General features: G+C 39.1%; 1 protein-coding gene across 12 annotated transcripts in view; it reads left to right on the top strand.

The window, feature by feature from the left end:
- Window positions 1-15,334, top strand: part of LOC144503877 (zinc finger protein Helios-like) — a 124,034-nt gene that overhangs the window by 34,905 nt on the left and 73,795 nt on the right. For 10 of the 12 annotated variants that reach the window (XM_078228897.1, XM_078228896.1, XM_078228893.1 and 7 more), the window contains exons 2-3: window positions 900-954; window positions 1,305-1,406. In XM_078228897.1, the coding sequence (XP_078085023.1) occupies window positions 900-954; window positions 1,305-1,406 (157 nt within the window). Of the gene's footprint in view, window positions 1-899; window positions 955-1,304; window positions 1,407-1,437; window positions 1,609-15,334 lie in introns of those variants that run through there. The other 2 variants (XM_078228903.1, XM_078228899.1) reach the window with 2 other exon arrangements.

Raw genomic sequence — 15,334 nt, 5'->3', positions numbered from 1 at the left:
TAAAAATATGTTGCGATCAATAGAAATAGATTCTTCAGAGTAACACAGAGCTCTTTGTACCGATTTGTTTTTGAGCTTAGTAAAATAACCTGGAGAGAAAAAATGTAGTCATATATCAGAGTCTCACTCAATATCAGTGCTACTTAATCTCTCAGGACTGATATAAAGAGTATTATTGCATTGGGGGCCAAGAATTGTTTGACACCTGGATTTAAGTCTGCTATTTTCAGTATACTTACTTTTGTTTGAGTTTCATTGGGTTGTAAGTTTTAGAGCCAAGGTTTAGTGTATAGACAAGTATGGCAAAGAAGACAAGTTTAGATTGTTTGGTTTACTGATTAATGCCACCATATGATTAATGCCTAGTAACAGGTTAAAGGAATTACAGTAACTGAAAAAGGTTTAAAAGATATGTTTTAATATGACAGAGAGAGAGTTTTATGGTAACATGTTTCCAGGAACTGATCAGTAACCCATGGTGGTAGTCTGAAGAAATGTTCGTGGAAATATATTCCTTGAATCTCCTAGTGAGCTACTGTGCTGACCTCTGACAAAGGTTGCAGTCACTTTGTGCACCCTTGTAGTTTGGATGCAGGACGCCGCCATAATCCATGACCGTCCATGACAGTAACAAAACGATGAAATATGCTTAATTTACTTCAGAGAATGCACGTAGTTTGTTTTACATATAATACTGATTTTTAAAGATGCCTTTAAAAGCAAACTTCAGCCTTCTGGAAATTGTAGTCATATAGTGCAGCTATCACCAGACCATACAGGAGGTGTAGTATCAGTGCAAAGATAGGGTTCCATGATCACAGGTGTCTTAATTACCGTTAGCACATTTCAGTGACTAATAAGACATCCGGCATGACATTTTCTGTCAATTTTTCTTACAGTACTGCACTTTGAAGATGGAAACAGAGGCTACTGATGGCCCTATCAATGATGGTGGTGAGTTTTAAACAGTAATAAGAAATATTTTACCTTAAAGTTGTAAAGTGTCTTGCAGATAATAGTTCTTTGTGTGCTCGCTGCTGCTTTTTAAATTGAGTACTATTCTTTAAATTTATAGTCAAAGGAAGTGAACACTTAAAAATGAAATATGCTTTTAAGACAGGATGCACAGTAAATTCCTTCAGAGATCAATCACTGTTTTCATTCTGGCCCAAGCAGTATTGCTTTCTATCATGGTTAAGTCAACCTTAGAACACAAATAATTTATACTTCACCAGACTTATTTATTGGAAACAAGAACTCTGCTTTATTAACTACTGTGTGATGACTGACTTTTATTGAAACAGGTAGTGATGACTTCTCTCCCAAGATGGAGCATTCAAGGGTGGTGGTCCCCACCACAAGCACGCCCAATGGCCAGTACACCTCCCTGAGTCACATGACTAACAGTAAGTGCCTTTTTGAGCTAGTTTCTACTCTGCACCAGCATTATTCTCTGAATCTGCTGGTTTTACCACAGCACATAGCTCAGCAATCAACACTCTGGGCAGAAACTCTGCAAAGAGTGTTCAATACTCGTATATATGAACTTACTTCGTGGTTTAAATTATGGAACATATGGATTTGGAAATCTATGTTTATCCTTGCCAGGTAGGATATGTTTGCATTTAGTTGGCAACTGTTTATGTTCTTATGAGGTTTTATGTGTATTAGAAAGATATTTTGAATAATAAATGTTTGGTTTCTTAAAATTATTAATTCAATCTTTCACAATTGTCTGATAACTACATTCAGAATTTTACTTTGAGTATAAACAGTAAATAGAAGTAGAATTTCAGAAATAACCATGTAGTTTGCTGCACATGAAACCGCTTTAGTCAGTTTTAATACCTCTAAAAGCCTTATTATTTTCTGTCTTAATTTCCACACCATCTAATTTACAGTAAGCCACAAAGTTGTTATAGAAAATGATAATCATATCAGAGTATTTTTGATTTGCAATCCTAGTGTGGTTTGTTCCATTTGTCAGAATGCTGGATTCAGAAAACATGTCTGGGTGTTTAGGAAATATTTTGTGGTTATGATGGTTACCAACTGATGTAAAATTGTTTGCTGGAAGAGTTGGCTGATGCATTGCTCTCTACCAAAGGAAGATCGTAGATACTGTCTGTTGTTTGTAGATTACACAAGCTGCCAATGCAATTCTGGCTAAGTTAGGTAAGTTAAAGGTTGCTAAACAAATCTTTGAAATGTAAGAAGGTGCTCCATGCAGTCGATACAAATACGGATTATGGTACTCCTAGGCATAATAGTAATTTGGAAGACCAATGCAAAACATACTTTCAAAAGGAGAAGCTTTTTGCTCCTTTGATGTGATCTGGCTTACTTCTAACATTAACAAGTCAAGAAAAGAATGCTTATTTTTAGTAACAGATACATAATCTAAATTGTTTTTACTTTCTTCATAGTTTAACATTCATGAAATTTAGCTGGACTGAGAGGAGGTCATTGATCGCTTTAAATGTGTTTTTGAACTTTTGAAAATTATTTTCTCTGTATGGTTTGAGTATTCCTTTACACTGCCATCCAAATTTTAAGTACAATTGTTTTTTTATTGGAATAAAATGGAAGCTTAATGGAAAATATTGCATATATTGAAAATGAGTACATTTTTACTTTCATGGAAGGTCCACTGCAGCTCCTGCTATTAGGCACGTGATTTTGGACATTCCCCACAAAAAAAATTAAATTTGAACATATTATACAATATGTGCTTGAAATTTGTAAAAAACTGTCTGAAAGTTGTTTGACTGTTCATTAGCAGTGGTTGATATCAGGTGGGGTGCACTGAGTAACGAGATGCCTTTGCTGTTAATCATATTACATATTGTTTGGGGTTAGTATGGACACGAACAAAGCTTTTTGGGATGAAATATTTAAAGAATGTGGAGATCCCTGTTTTCCCTGCTGTACTTGGTTCCTTTACACGTTTTAGATTAGAAAAGTAATATTAAGTCAGGTACTTTTACAGCAGTTTTCCTAAGACAGGTTTCTCAATAGCCTTGGTTACTTTGTTATACTTTTACTGTAAATCTAATTTGAATCTCATGGGACAAAGTGTGGTGCCATATTTCTACTGTCGTTGCTAGAGCAGAAATAATCGGGAATGAAACCTGCTGTTTCTGTATAAAATGTGTTAGCATTGTACATTATTTCTTACTATTGACACATTATTACTTTTTATAGAACTAGGATTCAGAACAGCAGGAGTGTGGTGCTACACAGTGTAACATATATGTTCAGTGGTGGTGGGGGAATCTGCCCTCAAAAATGATCCCTTTTTATCTTGTGTGTAAGATGACACCCCTGGCCCAAGGCCAAGTATTATTGGGAGAGTGAGGACGGTGCAGACAGGACTGGCAACAAGTTTGCTACAGGAATGGGGTGGAAGAAAGTGGGTTTGTCTCAACCTTGGAGCTTTTGTCAAAACAGTGTTGTTTAACCTTTTGATTGCCATTTTCTCCACCAACTAAACACACGGATTTTTCTTTCGAAAAAATAAGAACTTATAGAACTACTCTTAGTGAAAAATAGTTAGATTATTTGATGGTTCAGCTCTAACCTTATAGCATATCAGTTATTTTGCACATTTTAAATTAGATTAGTTTTACCAAAATAATTTCTCTTTAATTTGTAATTGTTTCCTCAGAACACTACCATCCCAATTGAAGGACTAACTACTCAAGTTAATTTTAGTCAGTACATCAATTAAGATCTGTGGAGCTTGGGACAGAATCAATTTTTGCATCGGTCAAAGTCATTGGCTTAATTAAAATTAAAATTATACTATTTTCTAACTATGTACTGTACAAAAATTTGGGGATAGTAGGTTGATTGTATCAAAAAGGGCATTTCATAACCTCAGCATATCCAAAAGCACCTGACCACCAATTAAACACCTTTTGAAGTTTAGTCACTGTTATAGTATAGGAAACAAAGCAGCCAATTTGCATAAAGTGAGCTCCGACAAACAACAATGTGGTAGTGACCTGATGCTTTGCTTTTTTAATGATGGTGGTTGATGTGTAAATATTGGCCAAAATGTCTGAGAGAAGTAGTTCCATTAAATATTTTAGGTTTGCATGAGAGAGCTAACAAGACTCTGACTTAATGTCTCATCTGAAAGATGCTGGGGAAACAGATATATCAAGAACCAAAAAAAAGACAGTTTAATGTTTTTATTTATTCATTAGTGTCAAAGTAGGCTTACATTAACGCTGCAATGAAGTTACTGTGAAAATCTCCTAGTTGCCACACTCAGGCGTCTGTTCGGGTACACTGAGGGAGAATTTAGCATGGACAATGCACCTAACCAGCATGTCTTACAGGTGGAGACATTTTGTTCATACTAGCAAAGGGTCGTCATCTGAAATATTAATCAGCCTCTTTCTTTGAGCTGCTTACATTTCAGATGGAGATATTTAATTGATTCTGATGAAATGTTAACATGTCATTTTCCTTTAACTGATAGTAGACATATAGTGCGTTTTTAGGATTTTCTAATCTGTGTTCTACACTCGCAGTTTTCACAGTTTGATTGCGATTATTATTGAAAACTTAAAAGGCTGAGATTACATCACGGGAATACAGAATTTCTGTTATATCAGTATGTTAAATGCCTTATATCGTCACTGATGTTGGATAGAATTTTTACCATTGGGTGTAAATGTTTGGAGCAATGTGGAACGATTTAGAAAACCTGTAATATGCAGTCCTTTTATACAAATTCAGAACAAGAAGGAAGTTGTACTACATAAATTGGCTTATTATTAAAATTAACTTGTTCAATTAATTTAAAAGACTGCATTTTTTTCTTTATTCATTCTTAGTATTCGGGTATTGTTGGCAAGGCCAACATTTATTGCCTACATCAAATTGTCCTGAGAAGGTGATGGTAAGCCATCTTCTTGAACTGTTGATCGAGGCTTGACACAACTGAATGGCTTGCTCTTCCATTCCATAGCGCAGTTAAGAGTGACCTTCATATTTGTGGGACTGAAGTCACATATAAACCTGACCGGGTAAGGGTGCCAGGTTCACTTCCCTAATGGACAAGTGAACTAGTTGGGTTTTACAATGATCCAACATCTTTGTGGCTCTCTCATGCAAACCTAAAATATTTAATGGAACTACTTCTCTCAGACATTTTGGCCAATATTTACACGTCAACCACCATCATTAAAAAAGCAAAGCATCAGGTCACTACCACATTGTTGTTTGTCGGAGCTCACTTTATGCACCAGCTTTTATTTCCCAAATTTCTGAAACTGAATTTAAATTCACAAACTGCCATTTTGGGATTGGAACCTACACTTTCTAATTACTAATTCAGTAATTTAACCACTAACTTAAACATGCTTGTTAATTGACAACATTTAAATGAATCATGTGATCCAGCTGGAGTAGTGTCCAGTGCTCGGCACCAGACTTTAGGAAGAATGCTGAGGCCTTAGGAAGGGTGCAGAGGAGATTTGCTACAGTGATTCCAGTGATATGGAACTGTTATTACCTAGAGACTGGAGAAACTGGCCTAGTTGTCCTTGGGGAAGAAAATAATGGGAGATTTAATCAGTTTGTTCAAAATTGTTTCTATACTACAAATAAGGAGAAACTGTTTTTGTGGCAATAGGGCAGCATGGTAGCACAGTCGTTAGCACTGCTGCCTCACAACTCCTGGGACTGAGGTTCAATTCTGGCCTTGGGTGACTGTCTGAGTGGAGTTTGCACATTCTCCCTGTGTCTGTACGGATTTCCTTCAGGTGCTCTGGCTTCCTCTCCACAAACAAAGATGTGCATGTTAGGTGGATTGGCCATGCTAAATTGCCCCTTAGTGTCCAAAGATGTGTAGGTTAGATGGATTAGCCATGATGAATATGTGGGGTTACTGCGATAGGGTGAGGAGAGGGCCTGGATAAGTTACTCTGTCAGAGAGTCGGTGCAGACTCGATGGGCCGAATGACCTCTTCTGCATTATGATGATGATTCTATGATGATGATTCTATGATGAGTGTCGGTAGCCAGAATTGTTTATACGCAGAGTTATTATGATTTGAAATGTATTGCCTGAAAGGGTGGTGGAAGCAAATTTAATAATAACATACGAAAGGGAATTGAATAAATACTTGAAGGGAAAAAAATTACAGGGCTATGGAAAAAGAGAAGTGATACTAATTGGATAGTTCTTTCAAAAACCAGCGCAGGCACAAAAGGCTGAGTGCCCTCCTTTTATGCTGTATCATTCTATGATTGTTTAGCATCATTTAGACATTTGATTGATTTTAGCAGGTTTTAAACTGGCAGGGGCATATTATTTGGTATGGGTTGTTTCAATTCCTAATTAAAATGATAATTGGTGGCAATTTACTTTAAATTTTATATAACTACTCTTGCTCGCCTTTGAATGTAAGACTTCAGCTTGCATTTCAAAAGAAATCAACAATCAACAAAAATAATCTGAACAAATGACAAGCACCTCATTCTGCACTAAAGCGTACAGGACAATGAAAGTCATGGGAAAGCATTTAATCCTACATTGCCTTAGTACAGTGGAGTTACAAACAATTGTATTACATAGCTGTTTTAGAACATTAATTTCTCAGCTCTATTGTACCACATCTCTCAAAAGTAAGTTACATTTTGTAATATCATTACCTGGTAACTGATTCAAATATTTGTTTTGAATTATTAAATAATTTATGATAAATAAGAAATGTAAAAGATATCTATGTCCATATATAATTTTGAACCATTTGTTAAGGGCAACATTTTCTTGGATTTGATGGCAGAATTCAAATTTATACACATTTAATAAATTAAATGGTAAATTGTTAAGATCTTCCTGTATAAAGTTCAAAAAATCTGAAACATTTCTTCACATCTTTAACTTATTTTAAAAAAAGCTGTGTTGAAAATCTTAACAAAGGGACATGCATTTATAGATCAATATTAAAACCACAAAGGGAAAAGTTAGTAGAGCATTTATGAAAGCATTATTGGAATATAGAATATATAGAATTAGGGTTGTTGAATCTTAGTCACTCGCAACATTATGAGGGAATTGAACAAACCTTTGAAAAGGGAAAAAATGCTTGGTATGGAGAAAGAGGCAAGAGTTGAGATAGTTAGTTCCATTGTGGAGCTAGCACTGCCACTGGCATATTGGCTTGCTTCTTGGGTTGAAGTCTCTATGATTTTATGAAAAATTGACCAGATGAGTGCCGACATCATGCAAAATCAAATGGAAATTTGTTGTACCAAGGAGTTATCGTACTAAATGCACATACAGTAGTAACTAACACAAAATTAATTTGACCCACAAATGGCTTTCAGATTGAAACAATTGACCATGTAGCTTTTGATTAAACCCAGTTAGTCTGCAGATTTTTGACAGGATTTTCCAGTCAACATTGTGAATAGTACATGCACAAAAAACTGAAGGTTAGTGGAAATTTGCTTTGTATAGTTTCCACTTCAACAGGTTCCTTTTATTTCCAGGCATGTTTCCATTTGATTCAGTGATACTTTTGCACATTCAGAAGGTTGGCTGCCTATTACTGTTTGAATGTGTGAACTGTTGAAATATTTTCTGTAGCTTTATCACTAACTACTCTTTAGGCCATCACAATCTCACCAGGGAAGCTCTGCAGATGTAGTTAACAAACTGGGATTGTTGAAGTGACTATCAAATTAAATAGTTGAAGAAATATCACTTAGTTAAAAAAAAAAGTCATGACAACTGGACATATCACACTGATGGGGGTACAATAAAATATGTTAATTCATAATCCTGTTACTAGTAAAAATTAGAAAAATGCTACTTTTAACTTTTTATGCCAGTTTTTCTTTTCCATAAGGTAATGGTCAAACAAACTGTGGAAACTGAAGCTTTTCTTTGTTGAGCTATAGTTTATTGATTCATTGTCTGGGTGATGTTTCCCTTTGTGTGGTCCTTTCAGTGACTGTCAGAATTGCACTGTCTTTCATTGTCTTATCAACTCCTAACAGACAGTTAAAATAAGAACAATTTAATAATCATCTGTATTCACTATTGTTTCAAAATGTTCTGTTTGTGTTTTGGAAGTGCGGGCACAAACTGATTTTAACTTTTAACTGTGATCCAGCTTGAATTCAAGGACTCTAATTTCCACGTTAAATTTTGCCAGTGGGATTCATCTGATGTTATTAATGAATGGATGAAAAGAATAAGAACAGACCATAAGGCCCCTCACGCCTGTCCCATTGTAACTGTCTATAACATTAGCTCAGCCCATATGTTCTCAAATTGCACTTTTTCCTGAGAGAGGCAAGGAAAACCCATTGGATTGGCCAATTCAGAAAAAACCTGCATTTCTTTTCATCTCCCTAAAGAATTGAGCAAATTCCAAAAGCCCACAGAAGTCCATGATTCTTTATGTTCATAACTAACTATTCACTTGCCCTCATGTAGAATTATTCTAAGGATCTAGTTAGACTCCCAACGAATCTCTGAGAGAACAAAAAAACTTCATGTTATCTAACCAGCACGGTGGCACAGTGGTTAACACAGGGTCCACTGCTGCCTCACAGCGCCAGGGACTCGGGTTCAATTCCTGGCTTGGGTTACTCCACTTGTGTCGAGTCTGCCCCTTCTCCCTGTGTCTGCGTGAGTTTCCTCCGGGTGCTCCGGTTTCCTCCCACAGTCCAAAAGATGTGCTGGTTAGATGCATTGGCCATGCTAAATTCTACTTCAGTTTACACGAAAAGGCGCCGGAGTGTGATGACTAGGGGATTTTCACAGTAACTTCATTGCAGTGTTAATGTAAGCCTACTTGTGACATTACTAAATAAACTTAAACTAACTTTCTACTTATGGATTTCAAAGATCTGACCAACTATCCATATTTATTTCATAACACCTATTAACTGTTAAGGCGTATTTCATAACACCAATTAACTATTAAGCCAACATGCTAAAATTTTAAAAAACCTCACTAAGCCAACATTTGTCCAAAGTAAATAACTCCAACTCTTGAGGTTATCTGCTTAACTGAGACCTCTTGGGAGTTGATGTCATTGTGGTTCCCCTCTTCTGCCTAGATATCCCCATGTAGGGACCAAAACTGAACAAATTACTCCACTTGTGGATATACAGCACCCTAAATATTCTTCATTATCCTTTGACAGTACTAGCAATGCAGTCTAAACTCTATTTGACCATAAGCAACATTATTTAAACTAAAACGGGGGAGGGGGGGAGGGTGCGATTTTGAGCCCGTACTCTCTGTCTGCAGAAATGGCAGCACATGCTTAAAATCTGGTGTGCGTGACTCGCACCAGCGAGTTTCCGAGTTCCAATCTTCCCGGCCCCTTACCGGTGGACATCGCAGAATGCCGTAGGACCACAGGACACTCATTTTAATACATTAGCATGTCATTTGCAAGCACACTCCAGATATTGAGGCAGCACAGAATTTTTAGTGGGCATTGGTGTGACATCATGCTGGTGCCATTTATAACAGGTTTACATAAGCGTGAACCTGGCACTTTCACTTCCGAGTGGGGTTTCAGACGTGAGCGCTCAGGCAGCCAGCACCCTCTGCCATCTGCTCTGCTCAGGGGACACAGGAGAGGACTCAGGGAGCATGGATAGGTTGAACTCGGGGACGGGGATGGGAGTCCCAGAAGCGCCATTTTGGGGAGAGGCGATGGGAGGTGCCACTTGCAAGCCTCATCTACCCTTCGTTCCGGGGCACCCCCTGCTTTAAAGGGGTTGTGAAGGCTGGTATGTAGGCACCCCTTTCGGCATCTTCCTTCCTGAGTTCCTGTCCATATCACAGCTGAAGGAGTGCCCTTCCTTGGGGGGCTGGCAAGAGGGTGGGAGGGACATAACACTGCCGTTCTCATACTACACAGGGATGAGGCATCTGGTGAGCGCAGTGGTTCCCCCAAACTTGACGGTACGAACAGACAGGGTGGAGACTCTGTGGGTGAAGAAAGTGACATTTATTCGGGCAAAATAGTAACCTTACTGAAATAGTGCCTATATTCACCCATGTGAGACACCCCAGGTGTCTCCCCAGGACCCACAGCTGAAATTGAGGTGGCCTTCTGACTTCCACATCCTTGGTGGGTGTCCCCTGGGGGGCTGAGACCTTGAAGGTCCGGGCCTGCTTTCGGGCAGTGCGGATGTTGGACTGCTGCCCTCCTTGGTGTCAGGGGCTGGAGACGTGCCGCTCACAGAGAGGGAGGGGTGTGGTGCCAGATGGGCCAGAGGCGCACAGGGTCCACTGGCTGGAGGGCCTGGGCTGTACCTCTGCTGATCCTCTTCCCTTCAGGTTCCCAGGGGTTCCTATGCTCCTCCATGGGATGGAGGGGCAGCTGAATTGAGATCCAGAAGACCTGCCATCCTGTGGTGCTGACACTCATAAATTCCCACCAGTGCCTGCACCATACAGTCAGCTCATGCACTGAGCCATAATGCAGACATCTCGTGCCATGGTGTGCACATCCTGCACCCAAGTCTCCACTGTGGACACCAAAGCTCAGCAGCATCTCATCGGATAGAAGGCAATGGGACTCCTTCAATCGCCCTTGCGCTCAACCCTTCCTGGGTTTTGCAACTCTGCCTTTGCAGCTCCAGCAGCTGTGGGATGACTGTGCCTAGCGGCACATCATTGGCCTGGGGCTCAACAGAGTTCTGAGCTCCAGCATCCTTCCGAGTGCCGGTTCCCTGCGATGCCCCTGCCTCGGCCTACTGTGGATCGTCAGCTGTGAGGTGCTCAACAGTGAGTGACTCAGAAGCCTGCCTACTTATTGGACCTACTGAGGTGTGAGTTTTTGCGCTGGAGCCAGGTGTGGGTTTCAGCTGTGACGCCTCTTCAATGGCAATTGGAGAAGTCCCCCTCTGCACTGCTGGAGTCCAATGGTTCCAGAGGTACGAGGATGATCCCGCCCGTTGCAGTGGTCGGCCTCTAAGAGAAAGTACATGGCATCAGTGCATGACAGAGCATATGGAGGGAACCGTGTTTACTCACTTGAGACTTGAGGAATGACAGCATAAGTGCTGAGGATTCTCAAATTTCTCTGCTGCGCCCACTTCACTAGCAGTGCAGGCACGCTCTTCCACCTCCCTAGCCAGTTCGAAGACCTGTTCCTCAAAGTGTGTGAGGATTCGCAACTCAGACATGAATACAGTTGGCTGCACCTGCTGACACGTATTGTGCTCTAGTTTATCCTGCAGGTACACGGATTGGGAGAGTGTAGGTGGGAGTGTGGACTTTTAAGATGGTGATGAGGTGTGGCAGGCATGGGGCTTGGGTGGGAGCTGGAGTGTGTGGAACATAGCAGCTACTGAGGGAACATGGTGATTATGGGAGGGAGGGGGAACCTGGTGCCTAGTTTTGGCAGAGGCCAAGGTGGCTGAGTGTGAGAAGGGATTGGGGTGCGAGGGGTGTGCGAGGGAGTCTAATGGGAGACTGGGTTCACCTACCCTGGCTGAGCCAAAAATATTATTAATCTTCTTACCGACACTGCTGTCCTGCGCTCTCCTGTAGTGCACTTGCACTCACCGGGGCTGCCACTGCATCACAGGTGGAGTTGGTCACCCTGCTGGATGGCCATCTCCTGGAGTGTGGGTTCAGCGTTTCCTGTCTCTGTGCCACTCCATCAAGCAGTCTGGTCAGTGTCCGCTCCGTGATGCTTGGTGATGGCCTCTTGGCTGCCATCCCCTGCAGTCATTGTTGAACAAGTGCTGGGCAGCTGTTTATATGGAACTCCCCAATGCTTGCAGCAGTTAAGTCGTTAAGCAGTGGGTTAATCTGAGGAAATGTGCTGCTAGAGCAGCGTAAAACTCGTGGGAATAGAAATTAATACTCAAGAGTCGTAAGATTCGGCTCGAAAACATGTCGGCACCATTGGCGCATGTCATTTGTCCACTTGGAAAATTCAGAAGGCTGGCCAAGTACAAAAGCTATTAATGAGGCTATCTGTATATTCATTGCAATGGAACATGATGGTGATATATACTTATTACTATACACAAATCCAGTTTGTCAGTTTATGGGGACAAAGATAAAGGACAGGAACCGAAACATAAGCAGAAATATTTCTATTTTAAAGGATTCATGATATATGCATGCTGCTTTAAAGAGCTCTTTTCAAATGTTAGGACGTTGTTAAGGCTCAATTCAGATTTTAATCAAACTGCTGTTTCCCTGCTGCTCCTTGGCTGCGTAAACGGAATTCTTAGGCCGAAATTCTCCAACCCGCCTGCAGATGGAATTCTTTGGCCTCACTGGCAGCGCAAAATTCTCATTCTCACTGGCAGCGGTGGCAGGGAGTACGATACCGGAGATTTCCGGTCTTGGTTATATTTTACTGTTAACAACGTTGGCGACATTTAGAAAAAAAGTTCTATGAAGTTTAAAAAGTTGCCTGGTGACTTAAAAAATCTTTAAACTTTGTTCCCCAATGGTTGCACTTGTACTAAAGTGTGTTCAGAGCTCAAGTGCTATGAGTTGGCTTCCTCAAGACAAGTGGCCAAACACCAAATTCAATTTGGATCCTCATGCACAAACTGTCTCACTTTGATGTAATGTGTTAAATAATTAGCCTATAATTCAAGCTAATAGATGTATAATCATCTTTATGGAATATAATTTACAGCTAACAAATGCTAATTTGATTGACCTAAAATGAATTGAATGGCAGTATTTTCTCATGAAACGTAATGCCATTTAATCAACATTAAGCAATATCTTCTACACCCAAAGCAGTGAATCATTATGGATTTACTGATGGTATTTACAATTTTTTTCTGTATATTTTGATTGTAAATGAACTTGTCTTCTGGAACTAGTTATCTGAAAGAAATCTTCAGTACATGAGTCATACTTCTGTGGCTTCATTTTATTTTTAAAGGTTATTTAAGATATCTCAAACGTAACTCAGAGACCTATTCTGAAAATATATTTTTTAAGTTCATTGGCTTTTGAATACTGAGATTTTGAAATGTTTAAGAGCATCCTATACTTTTTTTTAAAATCCCATTTTATTTCTGACTTGTTCAGAAAGGTTACTATAATGTAGCAGTACATATATGTCTAGAATTACACAGAATTTACAACAAAGAAACAGGTCATTCGGCCCTTAGGTCTTTGTAATTGTTCATGTTCCTCACTGGTCTTCTACCCTATTTCATCCAAGCATCAACATGTCTTTCTATTCCTTTTGTTTTCATATGTATATAGTTTTTCTTTAAATACATCTCTGCTATACACCTCAATTATGCTGTAATTAATGCATGTTTGGTCTGAGATAACTCCCAATAATCCTTTTTAAGATACTTTCCCCACTTCTCTAATCAAGTGCATGCAATGAACCATCCCTTGGTATTCTCTTATGACTCTAACCAATCAATTCTTATCCCTATATAGGTCGCATTGCACCATAAATGATTCCCTTGCAAATGATTCAGCTAGCTGCTTCAAAAGTTACTTTACATTGAGTCTCTTTTTGAATGTGGGGAGGCGGAGGTAAAGATGAGGGAAGAATGATATGATCTCAAATGCCTTGTCCCCTTGCAACGTGGCTGAAATTGAGAACTTTGCATGCAGAATACTTTTTGAAAGTTACCTTGTCTAGTGTTAAATGGTCTAGAATCTAAGTGAGAGCAAAACAAAAACCCAGCATAGTTATCAAATTGACCTTTCACCTTCAGTAGTTTTCAATGATTATGTTAGCTGTTCTGCACCTATCACCTGCACCTGAACTGTTTTGTCACTTTGCAGGTATAGCTGCTCTGTAATGTGGAGTTTTGAACTAATGAAGACTATCTAGAATTCATGTTTACTAGTAGTATTTAATATTGATGGCAGTATTTGTTTGACTTTGTGAATAACTATCATTTATACAAATTTATATTCTTATTATTAAATCTGTTAATAATCTCTGTTTATGTTTGAGTCATATTAGTCCAGAATAAAGATTTGAAAGAAAGAACTATATTTAATATCCTATATAATCTCAGGACATCACAAAGTATTTCTGAAGTGTAGCAATATCGAGAAATATGGCAACTTGCATGGCAAGAGCCTACTTAGAAAAAGCTGATTATTTTTAGTGATGTTATTTAAAGGATAAATGACACAGAGAACTTCCCAGTTTTTCTTTGAATAGTGCAATGGATTCTACTATGTCCATCTGAGGTGCCAGGTGGAACTGTAGTTAATTGTCTCATCCTAAAGATGGCATTTGCATTGAGCGTCAGCCAAAATTAGGGTGTCTGGTGTGGAGTTTAAACTTGACTCATAGATAAAAATGCGACCATTGAGCCAAAGCTGAAACAGTGTTCTGTCGGACAGATATGTGCCTGCATTCAAGCATTCATTACAAATATGTTTGTTATTATTTTAAACTTTACAGCTGACTCTAGCAGCTTTCACTCACCATCCTACTGGTCTTCACACCTCCACATCCCACTGCTTTGTGAAAGAAAAAGCCAGTTGATCTTTTGGGGAAATCCTGTTTAGGATTATACTACTCACCAGTAACATTCTGAAGATTGAAGATAATATTGTGAATTTCTTCGGAACTTGGGGGGACTATGGATACTCGATTAATCTCTGCTTGAAAATCAAGCTGTATTTTCTTATTAAGTCTTCCCATTAAACATAATTCAAGTTGTATCATAATTCCTATTATTTCAATGGTATGCTTCAAATGGTGACCTTACATTGCAGTCCAGTAGAAAAAAATGGGAACTAGCCTCAACTTGTTTGACCTATCCAGTGCTCCAAAAGTTAATTTCGTTCAGCAGACAGAAACTGCTTCAGCACATTTCAGTGACCTGGTTAATGGGTGATAGTTACATTATAGTAAGCTGCTTTGATAGTGGGTGCATTTTATGAATCATGCGAAAAATATAACAAAGCTTTATGTTAGAAATCTAATTTTGTTATTTTTTGCTTATCTCCTTTTATTTTTATATTTGTTGAAGGGCAAAATGTCTGAAAGTCCAATATTCAGAAAATTAAGACAGTAATTTGTAATGCAGCCTATAATTTCAACAATTGGAAAGGCAGGGACTATTGTTCGATCGTCATACTATAGTATAGAAGATTTCAGCTCTCACCTTCTAACCACATTTATGTGGTGTTGCAGTACATTGGAACATCAGTGCACAGTGTCAAATATGATGCAAGTTTGCATTTCCTCTTTTCCCCTGGATTCTGGAACACAAATGCCTCCTTGAAGGATTGAGAGAAAATCAGCCAATGTCTAATGCCTTCTTGCAACTGGCAGAAGAATGGCATTAATGGAACGTTGACTACAATTTGCA

Source organism: Mustelus asterias, chromosome 14 (assembly GCF_964213995.1).
Source record: "Mustelus asterias chromosome 14, sMusAst1.hap1.1, whole genome shotgun sequence".
Classification (NCBI taxonomy): Eukaryota; Metazoa; Chordata; class Chondrichthyes; order Carcharhiniformes; family Triakidae; genus Mustelus; species Mustelus asterias.
This window is presented reverse-complemented; position numbering and strand designations above follow the sequence as displayed.